Here is a 20,064-nt window from a genome sequence, read left to right as displayed (position 1 = left end):
AAATTGATGGGATGTATACAACTTTTAAAACAACTGAAGGTAGGTAAGACCATGTCTGAAAGTCATATATAGGTAATACCTGTTTTGCTGAAGAGGCAAAACTAAGAGACAGCTCTTTGTAGTTTCTCTTATGGAGAAAGATCTTTCAATATACTATAAAGTGACAGACACTTAACTGTTTGCTATTATGCAAGTTGTTTCTCATTGCCTTCACACAGTGAATGAAATAAAATTTACAAAAAGCAATGGAATCCGAAAATAAACGCAAAAGAAAGAATTAATATTTTTATAATTACAACTTTTACTTATAATTTTTAAGGGAATGCAAATAACATGAATTTATGCTAAACAAGCAAAATGAAATATTTAGGAATTCTTGAAATAATCCAATTGAGTTGATAACAGTAGCACTTAAAAAAAAAAAAAAAGAAAAAAAAAAGAAATAAAAGAAGGCATTTAAATAACTATTTATGGCTCCAAAGGTGTAGTTGAAACATACTATACTAAACATATGACATGGGTTTTAACAGTTCTCAATACACCTCAACTGGCTACCCAAGGTAACACATGCCACACATGTTGTTGTTATTAGGCATCACTTACATTGCACTGCAAATATACCTGGTATTCAACCAAAACTGAGTCAGGCTCATTCCCAGCCCCACAGTGGCTGTAAAAAGTGTTCCCAAATACACAGACACATGGTGGGGCCATTAAAAAGCAAGGGAATTTTCAAGATGTAGTAGTAAATACTGTTTCCTAAAATTTAGTCTGACAACAAAAATCCTACACACCCAGGATCATGTATTAACAAGGACTGTTCGGAAGACAATCTGCAACAGCAAATCAAAAATCAAAGCCTACAATAATGGATACAGCATACTTAAATGACCACCTAAGCTAACTGATAGCTCTTAGTTCTGTCATTAACTTATTAAGTTCATGACAAAAACAGAAAAGGAGTCAAACTGTAAACTTCTGCCCCACCACTGCCACAGTTCCAGGTTAAGTGGAGAAAAATGGCAGTCAGATGTGACTCATGGAACAAGCACTGAACAACTACAGCACCAGGAGCTCAACAAAAGACAGAGCAAGAGCTGGCACATAATGCAATTATCAAGTGGCAAATGTCAGTGCTGCTGTATAAGTTTTTCTTTGTTTCACAGACCAATATAAACTTGCTACATTTTGAAACAGCATCTCAGGTGGCACTTGCAAAATAAAAAATGCAGAGCAGACGAGGTAGAGGGCAGATGGTTTGGGAAAGGCAGTGATGCTTGCTCCAGTGAGGCTGTAACTTCTGCCCTTCTGAGAGATGTGAGGACTATCATAGAGGGACAGGTTGCCTCAAAACCTGTAATCGAGAAGTCCTCTGGTCATCATGCCAGAAATCCCATGGTATTTCAGACTCCCTTAATACTTTCTTTAGAATAATTATCAAATTTTGCATGAGTCTAAAAGATCTTCCAGTGAAGGAAGCTGGCAGAAGGGGAGGTCTCCATATCAGGACACCCTCAGCAAGTCTGATACCTCTAGGTAGCCACAATGATTTGTCTCAGTGGAACTCTGCATTACTTTCATTAGAAAAAAAATCTAGGTCAGTGATTCAGGTAAAGCTTAAGACAAAAGTTCAAGGGCTGCAACTCTTACAACAAAGTCAAAATTCAGCAGAGTGACATTATATTATATGGAAGCATTTTTGACTACTACTATAGATCAGTTGTTGTCAGACTAGATCAGGCAGGAAAAAACTCAAAGCAGCAGACTGCCTAGAGGACATCACTCTTTTGACCCTGTGTTCAGAGCTTGGCAGTGGCTGAACTAGTGTCTGATTGCCTGAAAAACAAACACCGTTCTAATGTAGTCAAAATTTTCAACCATTCAGAGGCATCATCATCCCGTAATTTTTAACCCAAAATGTACACGGTGTGTATATGCAAAAGAAAAGCCTCACATTTCAATGCAATCCTACAGCGCAGTCTGACAGAGCTGCTGTGCTCTGATGTAGACAGAAGATCCTGCAATACTCTGTGAACTTTATACAATATTTAGCATGTAATCAATGTGATAGTATATGATCAGGCAACTAAATGCAAAGATAATGGCACATTTTCTTGATGTTAATTTTAATTCTAGTCTTTACAGAAAGGTCATATACGTGGGAATTCTCACAAATACAGTGACAAAGAAGACTTTTCACTGAAAAAAAAATTGAAAGAAACAGATAACACAATTAAGGCTATCCCATGAATGTACCTGGTACTTAATCCTCATCACACTAGACATAATGTTTATCAAATAAAGTTGCTAAAAAATGTTCTTAGAACTTATTTTCAAACATGATGGCCAATTTATTACAGAGAATGAGGAGGGAAAAAATTGCATAGTGCAAAATACTTCTTGGATATTCATGATTTTATCTGAATCCTAATGCACAGCTTCTGCAGCTGTCTTTTTCCTCAATGGGAGCACAGATGCCAGTTTAGCTGCAATCACTCACAAATTTTATTTTTGTGAGCTTTGTGCAGATTGCAATTATTTTGCATTTCTTCTTCAAATTTTAATTCAGCAATAATTCTGAAATACAGGAAAATTAAAAACAGGCTCATGGTAGAGATGAGAAGAGCAAAGCGGAATTTCAAGAAAACATATCCTTGCTCTTGAGTATATCAGCAAACTGAAGAAATTTGTACTGATGAGATCAGTTGTGTTTATTGGGATAATTTATTGCTTTTCACACTGATTTTTGACCAAGTGTCAGTCCTGTGGAGCCAGATGTTGTGGCACAGTACTTAGCAAGCAATTGCAGCATTGACTTCTCTGGCTCTGCTTGAAAGAGTTTGATCCTGACATTAGTCTATCTATCTGATTTGGTTCTTCTCCTAAATTAGTCAGATGTACATTTGGCTCACTATAATGCATCAAGAACAAGCAGAAACATCTAGGTTAATTTTCTGCCTGCTATCATGTCTAGATAACCCTTAAACCTACTGGCAAGTACTAGTCAGAAGCTAGTCAGTACTAATCTGAAATAATAAAAAACCTGACCCCCACTCTGAACTTTGGGCTTTGGCACCAAGGCAGTTGGACCTCTTAAATAAGTAATTTATTCAAACTCAGAAGGCTGACCACTGCAAGCAAGGTGACTCTTTTTTGATTCTGCTTTCTGGGTGGTCTTCTGGGAACCTAAGCAATTCTACTGGAAAATGAGTGGGATATGCCACTGCCAGTAAAAGAAAAATGAGAATGAAATACAGTAAATTTGGTACAGAGAAATCCTTTGTACCTTTTGAGTGAAAAAGTTTTTATTGCTTTGTCTTAGAAAGAGCTGCATTTCAAATATTGATATTTGCAGAACAAACTTTGTTGTGCAGCTGGTCATCTTCTGAAGCAGTAGTGAAATTGGCAGCAAAGCTGCTCTAATTCTGTGGTCATTTGGGATAACATATAAAACCAGAAAGAAACCTGCTTTTTAGGACTATGTTTGCAGTGCTGACAGTAAAATCACGTTCTAATTTGTGAAGTGAGTAAATATGGAAGTAATCAAGGAGAACACAATAAATACAGTGCAGCAGTATTCCCGGTTTTTTTTACAACTGACTGTACTTTTCTGGTCATAGAAAAATACACGTTGTGATCTAACTTCAGAGTAATTTTCAGTATCCCTTAAAAGTAAGGAGGGATGGGAACCAGACTTCAAATAATTGCCTAGGCTTTTCCCCATTTATTCATATTATCAGATTCCCAACAATACCATTTTTCTTCTGCCTTCTTTAATTCAGTCTGAAAATTTACAGGGAGTACTACATGTTCATATTCCTAGAAGTATTTATTTCTGAAACTTTTTCCAGTGTTCCTGCAGAACTCTCGCTTAAATATAACTAATGTATAGATGTCAGGGTCATTAAAGCTTCATCTTTCACTGTACAAACAGTTACAACACGTTCAGTATTTTTCAGTGCTGAAACAAGGACATATTTTAAAATCGTATTTTGTGTCTTTTGCCAAGTCTGCTGATTATTGGTCTCCAATAATAACACAATATATATGAGAAGTTGTAGTGAATCTCCATGAGGATCTGTAAGATCCTTAGTTTTCCACTGAATTATATTCAAATACAGGAAATAACAAGCTTGCACCCAAATGAAAGCACATATTCTTGACAGGCCCAAAGCATTTTCTGCAGGAGTTTTAGAAGTCAGGAACACTGGATCCTACAAGCTTGGTTCCTGCCACTATTAACATTTACAGAGCTGAAGACTCATGGAAATGTGTCTAAGGACTTGGTAAAAAAATTGTAGCATTGATAAACTACTGAAAATACATGAGCTTAGCATGTTCATATAATTTCAAAAGATAGCACCATGAAGTAATCAGAATTGACAGAAGTCAGATGGTCATGAATATTTTTAAAACCTAAAATTTTTTACCAGGTGACAAACAAAATACTTTTTCTGAGGTGAAAAGAGCGATGTTCCTTATAACATTTTCACCACCAACATTCAGGACAAATGTAATCAAAATTTAAAAAGTCCCAAAGACAGAAACACTAGTAAGTTTAAGACCTAATGTAAAAACTTTCCAGACAAATGTAAATTTGTGTCACTTCAGAAATCAACTGTGTTTTATCTTATGTATAATGTAAAGTCTTTTTGTGTGTCTGCCATGAACCAAGAACATCAGCATGTGCATGACAGTCTGTGGCTCATCACTGACTGCAAATTTGCAATACTGTAAAACCCAGAAATATTTCCAAGCTCATGGGTGTTCTAGCTCTGCTTTGGAGATAGTCCTGTCCTTCAGGTGTGTGATCTGCAGGTAACAGACAAGTGACTACTACGCAACCTGATAATGAATGAGAGGACTGGGGGAGACTGCAGTACTCTGCACATTTTCAACATTCATGAAGGAGCAGGGTAAGCATCTCTCTGTGCAAGCCACCATCTACATCATGCTCTTCAACTGAATGATGAGTTGGGCCTAGAAAGCTGGCTGGAATATCAAAACTTAAGAAGCAAAAGAAGTATATAAGATAAAAATGTTGCTGACGCTGTTGAGCAAGGCATGGGTCTTTTAACAGATAGTTTCCCCTGCTTTTATTGTGAAGGCACATAAATGACTTCTCTTGCAATAAGAAGGAAAACCTCCAAACCAGATATGCGTGTGTTGTGACACTGATCTTTATCTTCAGCAACCCCCTTGGAATTTAAGTAGAAGAAACCCATAGGAGATGATTCCAGACAGCAAGTTAACAATTTTACATGGTTGAAATGATGGTGGAAGCATTGCACAAATCCACTTTGTAAAAGATAATGTATAGCATGTACAATAACATGGAAGTTCTATTTATTTCCTTGTAGCTCATTTTATCAATTTTAAAATATTTGATGCAGATGTGTTAATTTCCAAGCAAGTTCTCATCTGTAGCTTTAGATTTCCATTACTGTATTAATATTTACTGTTTGCATTTTTAACCCCCAAGGCATGAAACCAGTGATTAATGAAGTTTTGACTCCCATTTTTCTTAAACTCTGGCAAACCCATGCATGACTTTATCCAGGTTTCTAACATCATTTTTCACTCTGTTGTCTTTAACTCCAGTAAAATAAAATGTTCACCCAGAGCTCATTATCACTCCTTTTCTTCACATTTCACTTTGTTCCTCTGCACATATCCTGATTTCCTTCGCTACTCAACAATTCTTCATATGCCAGATTTCCAAATACATGTCAAATTGAATACCTTTTGAGTCCCAAGAGATACTGGTACCTAACGGTAGCACAGATAAGGGATCTCACACATAGCAATTTATATACCCATAGTTCTTATACGGGACATCCAGAGAACGTAGAGCCAACACCTCAACATAATAAATGATGAAAGGCTTAGCAGGATTAAGGTTGATTGGGTGGGTAGTAGAATGGAAAGAATCAATGGACAATTTTCTAATTGACTGGATAGCCTACTCCATGCTGATATTTTGCTAGGAAAAATATCTCAGAAGATTTTCCTATGTTTGAATAATAACAAGGTTCAAATTTAAACCAGTAAAACTCCAGTGAAGTTGACGGAACTGCCTCAAGAATTGGTTTGCTGGTTTGCTATTTTGCAATTGCAATCCATGGAATTTCCTTGCCCATGAAGTGAAACAGCACAGTACAGAGCAACAGGGCCAAATGAAATTGATCTGGATGTGGTTGTATACATGCAGGGCAGAAAACCCTTTGTCATTCAATTACTTCTTCTAAGCAATAAAAACTGCCTGAAACTCCTAAAGTCCTCTTTTTGGAAATCTGAGAGGGAATGGATGAAACAGGAGTATGACCCAGTCTTAAATCAGTGAGCACAATAAAACCATACTCAAAATGATTTACTCAATGCTAGTAAATACCTATGACATCTTCCCCACTGAGGACTATTTCAATGCAGTTTTTGTGGAAGCAGAAATGTAATCCAGAGCTGCAGGCTAAAAGCCATTGCAAATGTATGCAGATGTATGCAGATACTTGGAAAAGTAAACCACACAAAAAGAAACACATAAATAGAATGTCTCCACTGTGAAAATAAAATCTCAAAATTGCTATTAAATGTGAGGAAAGAATGCTTTGGAAAGTGCAGAGATGTATTAACACTCAGGACATCTCATCTGCAGAACCCTTGCTAAAAGTTTCAGATCCCTTCCCCCAAAAGGAGAAAAGATAGTTCTGAAGCTGAAGGGTTGACTCGTTTTCATGGTATGCAGTAATGTGTTCATTAGGGAAGCTGCTTGCCAATCTGAGCCTGACAATTAATAGAGTTTCAAAGCAGCCTGTGAAATGAAATCATAAAATAAATAAACCCTGAAATTTAGAAAAGAATGACAATCACTTTGCAAACAAATCACATCCACATATCTGAAAGGAGTTTACAGGAGTTTAGAGTTTACAAGAACTTGCTGTGTAAAGTGGGTAAAGCTATATGGAAGGCAGAAAAGGATGAAAAGAAGAAAAGCATTCATTTGGGATGAATGATTCCTTATATGGCTTCATGCAAAGCACTGATTGTGTGAAGTAAGAAAGAGAAGTAAAATGAACAGATTAAAACAGAGAGCTTGCAAGATCAAAACATGTAGACAGGGATAGACAAAACTGTGGGAAAGGCTCTGAAGAAGGATATACAACATGAGTAGCAGGCATATGGAAAGGCAACTACTCAAATGTAGAAGAAAAATTAAAACAGAACCACCAACGTCTCTTCTTTTAGATCAAGTAGTACTCTGGTCTGCCCTGTCTTTGTGTTGAATAATTCCAGCTCTCCAGGGCAGGAACTGCTTCTTACAGGGTGCTGTATATATATAAAGGGCGGCACCATGGACCCCTTATTCTGCATGCAGCTTTGGACTAATTAAAGGACCTTCTTTTTAAAAATAAATTTGTGAGGTCTAAAAAGTATTTGGCAGTGATTATGACCCACAACAAATCATTTGTTTGATGTCTTTTGTCTCAGTGCCCATGTCTGGACAACCAAATCCTTAATGTAAAGGCCAACCAGATGCGTAATTGCAATATAAACTCTAAAGACTTTAAAATTTAAAAATCTTAAAGCACTTGACTTACCTATTAGAGCAGAGCTCCCTGGACTGACAGTCAGTTTTGTTCCTGAAGGAGAAGTCAGCACTGAATGGGTGCTGGGCCCAGCACTGCTAAGCACTGCTGTCAAGTCTTCTAGGTAAGGAAGAGGTCGTGGAGGCTCTGGTAACAGATTGGGACAATGAGCAACACTATAGCAGAAAACATCTTGGGACACAGACCCTGCTCCTCTTCTCCCACTACCCCTCCCACCTCCCCCTCGCCAGATATTGCTGCAATTTTCACTGTGCTGCAACAGTGCCATTTCAGAGGGGCAGATAAAGCAACTCTGGATAACTACTGAAACTTCGCCTCATGTGAGGTAAGGTGCTGGAGAAATTATTAAAATAACATCTGTGTCATTGTGACCACAAACTGGAAGAAATCATCTTTGAAGGTTACCACAGCATTCTGGTTGTCCCTATTCATATATGACAGAGTTATATGGTATTTGGAGATACAGCAGCTTGGAAGAAAAAACAATTATATACAGCGTAGAGGATGAAGGAAATGTTCATGACAATTAATGAAAAACTTTTAGTGTCTGCTACAACTTGGATCAAGCCCTAATTAAATATAGTTATAATGCTGCCAGACCCTGTGGTATACTTAGGCAGAACTCCAAAGGACTAAGAGTTCAGAGTTCAAGAGGATCAGTCTATGCTGAGAACTGCAGGATTTAGTTGTTTACTAATCACAATGCTATTTTAAAAATTGAGGTAACGCCTAGCATTCCCAATTCTGCTTGTCATGAAAATGATGTGATATTTGATCAAAATGAACAGTGGCTTCATCCCCTTTCAATTAGATCACGGCACCCATTATGCAAGTTTTCTACTGCTGGTATCACTCAGCACCAGGAGCACAGGTGAAGGATACCTGAACTGTCTGTTCCATCAAGGAGCTAAAAATGTAATTTGCTTACAAACATAAGCAGCTTGCATAACTCACAGTAACTTACCATCTTTAAAAGCTAAGCCATCTATAATGATCAGAAAAGGATTTAGAGATCACCTGGGAGTATTTATTTATAGGCTGAAACTCAGCTGATTTTTTTTCCAGATTTTTTTTTTGACTGATATTCTAGAGTCAGTCCAGATTAGTGGGAGAAAAGTTTGAACCTTCCTTTTAGTACTGTCTGGGAAAATGTCACTGTTATACATCCTCTGGAAGCTCGCTAGTTATGAAAGATGAGAGCTGTAGTGGATGCTCTAATGGTATTGCCCCAGTTGTGGGGAATAGGTTTCCAAATTTGAGACTTCGCCACCAAATGCACTACTAAAGTACTTAAAAAGTCTGTCTGGATCAGTCATCTACCAGGCAGGCAGAAATTATAGAAGATGAGTTACTAGGAAAGGAAACGCCTTTCCCAGAATTGCCTTTCGCACAATTCCAGTTTCCACCAGGTACCACTTCCACTCACGTCTCACAGCTGCCACTCTCTTTCAAATCACACAGATGGGCTTTCTGTCTGGTGTTTTAAAGCACGGGGAAAGTAAAATTCACCATTCACAGAACTTGAGATGTACTTTTTAGAAGCACACTGATTTTATGGACCTTTGTGAAGTGTGTCAGTATCACACAGCCTTGAACGGGAAGACTGCTCAGCAGAGACAGAGCACTTCACAGGGAAAAATGCCATCACTCTCATTTTAAGATAGTCACTTTAAGACATGGTTAAGAAATGCTTTTCTTACCTACCAATTCTGAGGGAGTATCTTGGGACTGGGAGGTGCAATCTCTGTCCTTAGATGTTTTCTCCTTATCCGCTTTCCTTTTACCATCACCTTGCTTAAGATGATGCTGCCCAGAGTACAAATGGAGACTGATGCTTTCCTTAGAACAGGGCTGCCTGCATGCCATTTCCTCTTTCCACAACAACCAACTAGTTCTGTCATCTGGATGTGCCAGTAGTCACATTACTGCTGTTGCCAGTCCAAAATACCAAAATACCCTGGACTTACCAAGAACCAACAGCTGGGAGCTTTCAGTTACTTCCCCGTGGGGATTGGATGCCTTGCAGGAGTATAACCCTTGATCTGATAGAGAAACATTTGCTATTAACAGCAAACCATTATGCAGATGGTAAGTAGAGGACAGCTTGACCTTGTTCTTAAACCAAGTAACTTTTGCTTCAGGAACACCTGGAAAAAACATTGGCAAAGTGTAACTAACACAAGTATTACAAGGCAAAAATATTTGTAAGGCAAGTAGTTCAAGATGAAATGAGAAATACTGAGTGAAGGCTAAAGAAAAAGAGGAAGGGTCAAGGAAGATTTCATATGGCCACAGTCCTATAGAGCAGCGACTCAAATAAAACAACTAAATAAATACAGAGACAGACACAACTAGTTTGCTTCTCGCAGGCAGCTACTCAGATAGTCCTAGTCTATAAAGGCAGATTACTCTGCATTTCACTAGCAGCAGAAGAAACAGGGGTTAAAAGTGAGATCCCCTTAATGTTGAGGTATTGCTGTTAAATCTAAGGAAGATTCTTAGATTTAGAAGACTCTGCCTACAAAACTGTCTACACCAATGCCACAAAAACGTTTTTCTAACTGCATTCTACAAGCATGTCCTTCCCCTGCCTTCAGTGTTCCCACACTAACAGGAGATTTGCAGGTACAGCTGTTCCTGCAGTTTGCTTTGGGGAAGATGAGCAGCGTACGTCAATGAGCAGCAGTTTTATTTTCTTTCGAGCTCCCACCTCCAGTGACACAAGCAGCCTCGAGATTGGAGCAGGAGGCAGCCAGCACAGGGATGAGCAAACACACCGTGTCTCATCACCGCTGCAAGGGGTGAGGGCAAGAGCCTCTCAGCCGCCTCTGCTGGGCAACGCCTCAGAGGACAGAGGGCTGACTGCTCCCCTTGCACAAGTATCACAGAGACTCAGTCTGAGAGGTGCCAGCTGGAAACAGAACTCACTTTGCTGGCAGGCAAGACTTTAGGTAGTGAGTAATTACCCAAGCCTATTCTTCTTCAGCTTTTCCCTCCATCCATGTGCATGTATCCAGCACAAAAAGCCTACCTGGAATACTAGTAAGCAGAATTGTGTAAGCTAATTGAGATAATTTTGCTAAACCAGTGGCTCAGGGAGAAAGGAATCATTGCAATACAAGTTTCTAACAGTGGTGACTAGTTTCCAATGCCACAACATTCTTGAAATGGTGAATAATATTTCACAATCTGGTATAGCTGATGAATAAACACGGGCCATAAACCAAGGCAAGAACTAGAAAATAAAACCTTCAGTATGTAGGTGAAATACAGAGGAAAGGACTGTTTAGGAGAACTGAGAGAACTACAAATTAGAGTAACAAAGATACAAGGACGTAAAGGACAGGAAGGTAACATATTTTAAGCCACCCTTCTAAACCTGTTCTGACTTGACAGTCACTAATTGCACATGACATTTTAGCATTGCAGAATGCCCTACAAACTAGATTTAAAAAACTTGTTCTTTCTTACATGTCAAACTGTATTTTCAGTAACAGTCTGGGCCATATTGCTTGAAGTTTCTGGTATGTAAATGAATATCTGCACTATTTAAGCACTGAAATCAACAGAAAGCTCCCTTGTGATGCTGATGTTGCTCTCACATCCTATTTTTAAGTGAAATGGTGCACAGTAGTAAAGTTACCCACACCAAAAATGCTATTGGCTTTCTGAGGCTTGGAGCAAATCCTCCAGCTGGCAGTCACAGGCATCTGGAAGACTTTTGACTGACTTTTGAGTGGGAGTTCCCCTAGGATTAGTTTTGGAGAAGTCTGGAATTGACAATAATCACCCAACTATAGTTAAATATATTCCTTAACCTCTATAGACAAAGAAATTATTTTATGTCAAGTGAAATACTGTTGGCTTACAATCTTGATCAAAACCATGACACTGTCTTTGTGGTAAAACTAAAATAAATAGAGCTTCATCTTGACATAAATCACATCACATGCCAATTAACTCTAATGCATCCTGAATGACTCTATATCCCCCTGTCTTTTAGTTAATATCTATAGATTTCCACTCAGAAGACAGACTTTGACAGTGCTTATGCCTGTCTTAAGAAGTTGAAAAGCAATATAGGATTACTCCCTAGGCTTTGATTGTGTACTCTTCCATTATCTCTTATTTTTAGAAACTCCTCCAGATTTATCAACACGTGCCAGCAGCAAGTGTGTATTTCTGGCACTTGACAGAAAACGCAGCTTTAGAGAATACCATAACTGAGACTTAATATTTCTCTTGTAAGTACTTATTCTGCTGTCTTGCTGACTCAGTAAAAATGTGTCTTTAGGTGAGCTGAGCTATCCAGATCCAATACACGCATGGTCCTCTACCAGAGGCTGTACAGCGCAGTGATAGAAACACAGCTCATATTAATCGGATGAACTGATCTAGAACTCTCATTGGTTCTGCTGGCTCAGGACATCCTGATATGACTAGAGAGGAAGTACTAGAAGGAAAAAAACTATAGCTTTACAAGACTGTGTGAAGAGCTGTTTTATCCAGACAAGTCTCCACATAATTTCTGGATCTGCTTTCTAACTAGTTTGCTTTCTAACTGTGTTAACTTTGCTCTCACATACTAATCTATTTTTTATTGCCAGATGCTATTGCATTAACTGTTGCATGTTAATTTACTATGATTTAGTAGCTATTTCATTGTTAATGTTTTCTGGGGGGCTTTGGCAAACTATACAGATGTAAAGTTTATCTACCCAAAAGAAATCACTAGTATACAACACATTTGCTGACTGCAGAAGTAGCGCATGTCACTCTTATCCTTAGAATTGATTGTTCTAAGGGTGATCAAAACTATGTAAAAGGTGAATAATCATAGAGCTAAATCAAAAAGTTTGTGCTTACATTAGGAGGAAAATTACACTTATTCTCATACTATGTTACAGACTTTATGAGCTAGTGCATTTTCCAGGTGTAGGTGAGACAGCTGATAGAAATTCCTGTTCTTGGATCATTCCTCAAGGTAGCTTTTTTTGTAATTGCTGTTGAATTATTAACACTATTTTTATGAAATTAGGATTCCAGTGCCCATAAAACATATCTGTCCTCATTACTCACTCTCTTATTCCCTTTGTAACATCACAGCTTGGGGCTTGTGATTTTATGATAATTTCAAGGGCATTACCCTCTGGTGTCAACATAGTTAACATTTTTCGCAGAGGCAGCAGCGGATTTTTTTTCACCCATGGAGAAAATTAGGATTTAAGGAAGTTTTTTCTCTGTCACAGAAGACTCCAACATACAGATACTAGATAGCAAAAAGCTTTCTATTAGACAAGAAGACAAGAAACTAAAATTTTCCATTTTGGATGTTGTCATAGTGGGTGAGTTTCACAAAATTGCTAGAGATTATTTTCCTCTCAGAAAAGACTCTGAATTTGTGCCCCTGACCATTTTGTGCTTCTCTCCTGTAGTTTTCTGATACTATAAGCACTGTGGAAACTTTATTTAGTCACATTCTGTTGTTCACATGGTGCTTTTGGTGAAGAGAAATGGCTACACTCAGATCACCAATAACTGTCTGAATCTGTGTGTTATGTGCCTGGGCAGCTAAGAGAACCTAGAGAGACAAATACAAAATAATTGGTGTTAATGTAATGTTTAGTCTCTTTCACACAGTGTCCATGCAGGTGAGCATGGTGAGGCCTGGGAAAAAAAAAGAGGTATCATTTTCATCTTCTTCCTTGAAAGTCACTGAACACCAGTCTGATTGCAAGAGTGTGTCATACTATGCATAAAAGTGTAATGAAACCATGGTATGGCCCCAGGTCTTTAGAGATTTCCCAGCTCCTCCTCCTGATCTCAACGTCATTCCAAACAGCCATAAGGACTGCCACACACAGATAAGGTCCACCTATTTTGGTTACCACTGGAAAGAGGCAAACTGTCACTGTAAGACTGAGGGATATTTAGTCTCTGACTGGAAAACAGTTTTAGGGAAAATCCTGTTTCAGTAGAATTCCTCTAAACACCTGCAATTCCAAGATGAAAAAAAAAAAAGAAAAAAAAAACCAGAAAAAAAAGTGCTAATATGCCTTTAATGTAAAATAAGTTTGGCAGAAAAATAAGAAACTAGCTGGAGTGATTTTTAAAGTCCCCATCAGTGACAAAATTAGTCAGTCCATGCTTGTATATTGTCACTGAACATCCCCAACCGGTAGCCATGTGTATCAGTTTTGTTGCAGCCACACCACACTGTGTATCTCTTACACTGATGCCCGTCACATTGACTCAGGGTTTTTTTTTTTTGAGCCCAATTTTCTTAAGCCACTACACTTGCCTTGTTTGATACGGATAAAAGGAAGACAAGTTCTGTGATAAGAATTAATGGAAGCAATGAAGTTTGTCCAAGAGCTAGGAGAACCTTGCAATTTCACTCAGCTGCAACTGGAGATAGCAATTCAGCAAAGAATCCCACAGAAATTTACAGCCAAAGGCACCTGCACAGGAGAGAATAATTTTTTACCTGCAACCTGGCAGTTAATGCTAACATTTGCTTTCTGGATTGTTTTCAGCATGCTTCCAATATCAACAGTGACAGCAGGTGATTCAGTGTTGATCATGGTAGCTCTTGATGTCTTTATCAGTGGCTTTCCTGCAAAAAGAAGCATCACAGTTTATCGTAACAAGCATATCAGAGTCACAATGGGATAGTCAGGCTGGAACACTCTTTGTAAAAGTAGACACGACAAGCAGGTGGATAACAGAAAATGAAGTGTAAGGCCACCTACTTTTTACAATATTTCAGTGTCACCAAAGTCCATGGGTAAAGCTGTTTTGAAAAAAGAAAAGGCATGCTTGAAGCAGAGGCAGAATTGCATTGAAGCCATAAGGACATGCACGAGAACAGCTGAATCAATTACCACCAGCACAGCTGGAGCTGCAGTGAGACGCTTGCCTGGCGCCGCAGTGCACCGTCCCCCCTTGGTAAAGACCAACCCCAGGAGCCTGAGTGATGGCTACAAGCACAGCAGAGAAAGTCTAGAGTAACACGCAAGCTGTTTCTACACATTGATCATGGTTTCTTTAAACAACAGGGGAAACACCAGGGTGGGGAAGACCTTTACTCATAATGGCCAGCAGAAGAAAATGAGGGATAAAAACTGAATTAATGTTATACACTGATACTACACATTTCTGATTAAACAAAACAGGTTATCTGATGGGAAGGGATTTATCTCTAATACAGCTACCATTTTGACCACAATAAAGTGTACTTTCAACATTGGTGATAGCAAGTCAAGGTGTTTTGCTGCTGTTGTGTCTTTGTGATTTCTTATGAAGTTATCCACCATCAGTGGCTCAAGAAACCTTCTGCATATCCTTTTGTAGGGCTACTGTAAAGGGATGCTCACAAAACAGGTCAGGGGTCCGCCAGCTTAGCTTTGAGAGAGAGCACTAAAGCAGCAGAGCTGACAAGAGCTGAATTAAGGTGCTCCCCTGCCTCAGAGAAAGTGCTCTGCAGTCAGGATATTGCCAGAATAGCAGAAGATAACAGAAGTGCTTTAAATCACATGAGACTTCGATGGTTTTGGCTCAGTGTTGCATTTTCAAACACATAATTTTCTAAAAATCTATAAACACCTTTTTTCCCCCCATTTGAAATAACTGGTCAGATACAAAACCAGATATCCTTATGCGACGCCAAAAGCTGAAGTTTCAGGCTAATGTCTATCACTAGTTTTATTTGTATGTTAATTTGGCACTGACCAATGAAGAAAAGATGGATCTGAGAAAAATAATTTGATTTCATTGAGCTCATGGAGAGTTCTGAAAATTTAAGTCAGTCTTAAATATAAATCTCTCCATATAGCTGTATTTCCAGGCCTTTTAAAAGATAACCTTCATCTGTAACTCCTGTCATATCAGTTTGGTATTTTTTTCTACTTCACATTTTTTTAGTTTGATTATTTTAATACCCAAGAATAGCTAAGTAAAAGACTATGTTTTATTGTTTGAATACCTCCAAAAGTTTTGATTCTTTTGGTAAAGTCTAAAGAAAAGAAAAATTCTTCAGCTATCCATCAGCCTTTTATTTTCCTGATTGGTTTCCATAACCCCGCCACAAGACTAAAAATTTTAGTTGTTTAATTTTTAGCTGTTCAACCCATTAACAAGTAGGAAACCATTGTGAAAACAAAAAAGGAGCATATTCCACTGTCTTTTTTTTCCATGCATGTGTTAAATGAATCAGAAAATTCTTTAATGAAATAAGCTTTCATCCCCACTCTTGGTTCCTCTAAGATGATCTCAGCTTTCCATGTTTTTTGGAGAAAATACACCCATTATGGTAAAAAGATTGTTAATTTGTTCCAAGAACTGATCAGTACTTCACTTTGATATTTATGGTCTCATTTTATAGGCTGTTCAGCTTTTTACCTTAGATGTGAGATGCAAAAGTATACCAGTTCCTAAGAGGAGTTTTGCTTGAGTCTGGGAAGCATGAATGTTAGTTCACCTAAATGTTTAAATAATAGCTTTGATAATTAATTATAATTAAAAAGCTAAAGTCTTCCTGTGTGACATATAGACCTAACACTTTAGTTTTACAGTGTTATACAAAAATATTGCCACAACATGTACAAAAACGATGCCTTTTACACTCACTAAACAATGTGGACAGAACAGCGGTTTTGACTGATGATTTTTTAATCTCATGCTCAGCTTCATGCTGGTGCAGCATAGTAGGTTTAGTGTGAGCTGGTACTTCTAAAATATGATACTACCCTAACAGCAGCACTACTACCTTGATGCCTGGAGTTCAGCAAAGTTATTTCTGATAGTAGTAGTGTAAAAAGGATCAGTCTCTTCAGTTTTGCCTACTGGTAATTTGTAGCTCTGATGCAGATTTTTCTTTTTGCTCTGGAAGAGTCACCTGTTCTGCTAAAAGACAAAACAAAGTCTCTTTCTAGTTGAGATACTGATTTTCTAAGCTTCACTGCTATCCACTGTTGCCTTATTACATTTTCTTTATGCTTCTCTCAACTGAAATCTTCTCTGTGTTTGGTGTAATTTTTTTTTTAAATTAAAGCTTATCAACAGCTATTCCTTCCTCTAGTCATACATGGATACAATGGCAGCTGATGGTTGCTGCCTATGCATTGGAAGCCTCCAAGCACTTTCACATGCTGAAGCAGTGAAATGGATAAGTCTGCAAAATTAATAAGCCTTTCAGTATTCTTAGCATGTTTACTTTTGCCTTGGTGATAAACGGGATCCTCCTTCTGTAAAACCTCTCTGCCCTGTCACAATCAATAGCTGTCATTGTCTGTTCTGTTCCTGTATCTTAACAGCTCTTCATTCACGTTTGCTGCTCCACCCTTCCGCTAGCCCTGATGTGGAGGTGAGCCTGCCGACCATGTCTGCTCGGGAACCACGAAGAAGCTGGATTCACACTTCTGACTCCCTTTGCCACCGGCATTTATCTGGATGAGTTTTCTTTAGAATTGAATTCTAAACCAGCACAGGATATTTAGTCTGCTTTAGAATCTGCTACTAGAGGAATAAAAACACCGAGTCTAATTTTTTGAGAACCTCTATTTGCTACAATTGAAACAGTGTCAGCCACGCTTGTGATTGAGGACAATACAGTGTTTGATCCTGTACAAGATTCAGCTCTGGAAGTTTTCTTGCTTGCCTAATGTACACCTGAGTAACTCCTGCAATCCATCTGTTATACTGAAGAGATCAGTGTTATGTTTAAAATGAAGCACAGAAGTTGGCAGGCTTGGACTGCACTGCCCCTACAGGCTGCAAATAACCAGGACACTGTTTTAAGAGCATGTCAGATGCAAGTAAGAAAAAGCATTGATGTCTTGCAGAGACACGTAAATCTCACAAACGATCTATGAAAGCCTTGGGTTTTTGCAGAGCTCACACCCTGTGTTTTCACCAGTATACTTCTGTTGATGCATGTTACATAACTTTAGCAGCCATCTGTTCCCCCACAAACAACTGTCCAGATTCACACAAGTAACACAGACAATCCTGCAAACACAGAGGTTAAACTATTACCTGCTAATGTGACAGCAATGGAGACAGAGTCAGATCCTAGGGCATTGGATGCATTGCAAGCATAGAAACCCACATCAGCTTCCACAGGCGCTAGAATCTGCAAAGAGTCATCAGGCTGAAGGAGCAACCTGGCATAAAGCAGAAAGAAATAAAGATGTAATAGTCTCTTAGTCCATGTGAACATGAACATATATACTGGGAATTTTTAGGTTTAGGTAGTATTTTTCATAGATCAGGCCTTTGGGTTCAATGTAAAAATCTATGAAGAAATTTAAATTCTTACATTGAGACTGTAAGTTGTGATTACTTAAATTAAATTTTATTCTCATTCCCAGTTCCTCTACTGCTGATATGTGTATTAAAGAAAGACTGCTTAGTAATCAGACCCTAATAATCAGTGAAGATAGAGAGGAGTTCTCAGCTCCTCCTTGGGCTGAACCCACCGTTTGTTTCCTCTCCAGTAAGAGCAGCCTACCATGAGCTCAGTGTACTGCCTATGGTTAAACACAATTAATATGGTCTTAGTGCTCTTGTGAGCTGCTTCTTTTCACTGTCTGGTTTTGCAGGGCTATAACTCATAAGGTCCTGGTATGTGGTGGTGCACCTTTGTTGTGATAATCCTTTTGGTTATTGCTGTAATATACTCAGTATGTTTGAATGGTTTGTTCCTAGCAACCACCTCACAGCTGGTTTAGCCCAATGCTGTTTGCCCCCTTTCCTGTCTCTCAGTGCAAATATCTACCCCTAATTCCCGATCCTTCCATGTCCATCATTGTGGCCCTGCCCTCTGCCTTGTCATTTAAGTGGAATCCCAGCCTCTCGTTCTAGAACCCTCTGTGTCATCTATGTAATCCCTGGATTCCTATAGGTTCTGGGAGAGTGTTCTTCTTCCCATGTATCCCTCATTGGTTCTGAAGTGATGTGATCCCGCCTTGTGCTCCTCCTCCGTTCTCCCCATGTTTGTTACTGTGTTGTCTGCTCCCCTGAGGCTTCCTCCTTTTATAAGTTGTAACATTGTACTGTTCGTGGTTCTACTGTCACTGCATCCCTGCAGGGGTATTTTGTCCCCTTCGGAATAAAGCCTTCTTGGAGACACATACAAAGGACCCTTCCTGTTCCTTTATCTCGCCCCTCGGTGCTCCAATCCATCTGCCCACAGTCAGAACTGTCGGCCACCCTCTGGCTGCACCGCTGCCCTTGCCGGTCAGTGACTGGGCAGGGAGCGGGCACTCGGTGGCACGGCCCCGAGGGAGAAAATGAGCTAGCCTGGCTAAGCTTTCTCCCCGAAATCGGGCGCTGTGTCTGCTTGGCACCCAACGTGCAGCCTTCCCTCTCGTGGCCAGACCCCAGCAAGAGCTGTCCCTCTGACCCGAGGTGTTGGGTTTGTAAAGCTTGTTGGATCATCAGAACCCCTGAGCAGCTCACCTGCTTTCTGGTCATTGCGGCTCCCAGGGGAGGAAGGGACAACCTTGTATGTGTTGTGGTGGACATAAGGAGGACCCCTTCCTGGGTGAGGACCATTCCTTACGTCTTTCTTTCCGAAGATCATTGGATTGGTCAGTATCCCAGCAGCTGGGACAGACCCAGCTGGGTGCTCATGGGTGCATTCCCAGGTTAGGGGAAGTGTGGTGCATTGCATTAGCATCCCACCCCTGATGATTCCTTGGACCCTTTTTCTTTAGTTTGCTCCTTTGAGCCGTGGAAGTTTGGAGGAAAAAGTTGTGATGGCAGTATGGGTGCCAGAATGTCAACCCCACAGCAGGAAGTTTATGTCCAAGTTGTGAGTTCCCTGGAGAGTGGGGGAATGGTATTTTCTAAGAGCCAATTGAAGAGATTTGTAAGATGGTTGTTTTTCCATTTTCCAAATGTGACCCCCCAAGATGTTAAGATGGTTGCATTTTGGAATGGAGTGGGAGCCAAGCTCACAATAAAAACTAAAGAGGGCGACTCACTGGGGAGGAATTTTTTCATCTTTTCATTAAAATGCAATCAATTACAAAAGATTTTGGAAGGAAAGTGGAGAAACAAACAAATATATCATCCCCAGTTCACTCCAACACCCCTTGTTCCTCATCCCCTGTTCCTCATCCCCCTTGTTCCATATTGGGTAGACTGGGGGGAGCAAATCACCCAGAGAAGGCACAGGGCACCCCCCAAGTCATGGATTGTCTCCCTGGTTCCCCAAAACCTCCTCAGTATCTGTGCCCTGACAGTGTTGGCTCCACTGTCAGGGATCCTTTCCCAGTCCCCGTAACCTCACCCTCTTCTCCAGTTATAAATTCCCCGGTTTATCTCCAAGATGGCACCTTCCTGAATGCTAAAAAAGGAACACAAGATGACTGTCACCACATGAAGTGGCCCCTCACTTGTGTTTCTTCTCCTCACAATCCCTTTCTCCCTGTCCCATCCTCTTAAACCTGCCCCT

The 20,064-nt window shown here is 39.5% G+C and overlaps 1 protein-coding gene across 3 annotated transcripts in view; it reads right to left on the bottom strand.

The window, feature by feature from the left end:
* ADAMTSL1 (ADAMTS like 1) overlaps positions 1-20,064 on the bottom strand; it is a 394,276-nt gene that overhangs the window by 14,900 nt on the left and 359,312 nt on the right. For all 3 annotated transcript variants that reach the window (XM_074533419.1, XM_074533420.1, XM_014269810.3), the window contains 4 exons: positions 17,640-17,767; positions 14,092-14,220; positions 9,572-9,751; positions 7,596-7,730 (listed from right to left, as the gene is read on the bottom strand). In XM_074533419.1, coding sequence (XP_074389520.1) covers positions 7,596-7,730; positions 9,572-9,751; positions 14,092-14,220; positions 17,640-17,767 — 572 coding nt within the window. The remainder of the gene's footprint in view (positions 1-7,595; positions 7,731-9,571; positions 9,752-14,091; positions 14,221-17,639; positions 17,768-20,064) is intronic.

The sequence above is a fragment of the Zonotrichia albicollis genome, chromosome Z (genome assembly GCF_047830755.1).
Source record: "Zonotrichia albicollis isolate bZonAlb1 chromosome Z, bZonAlb1.hap1, whole genome shotgun sequence".
In the NCBI taxonomy this organism is placed as follows: Eukaryota; Metazoa; Chordata; class Aves; order Passeriformes; family Passerellidae; genus Zonotrichia; species Zonotrichia albicollis.
The sequence above is the reverse complement of the archived record's forward strand: the minus strand, read 5'-3'. Positions and strand labels throughout refer to the sequence as shown.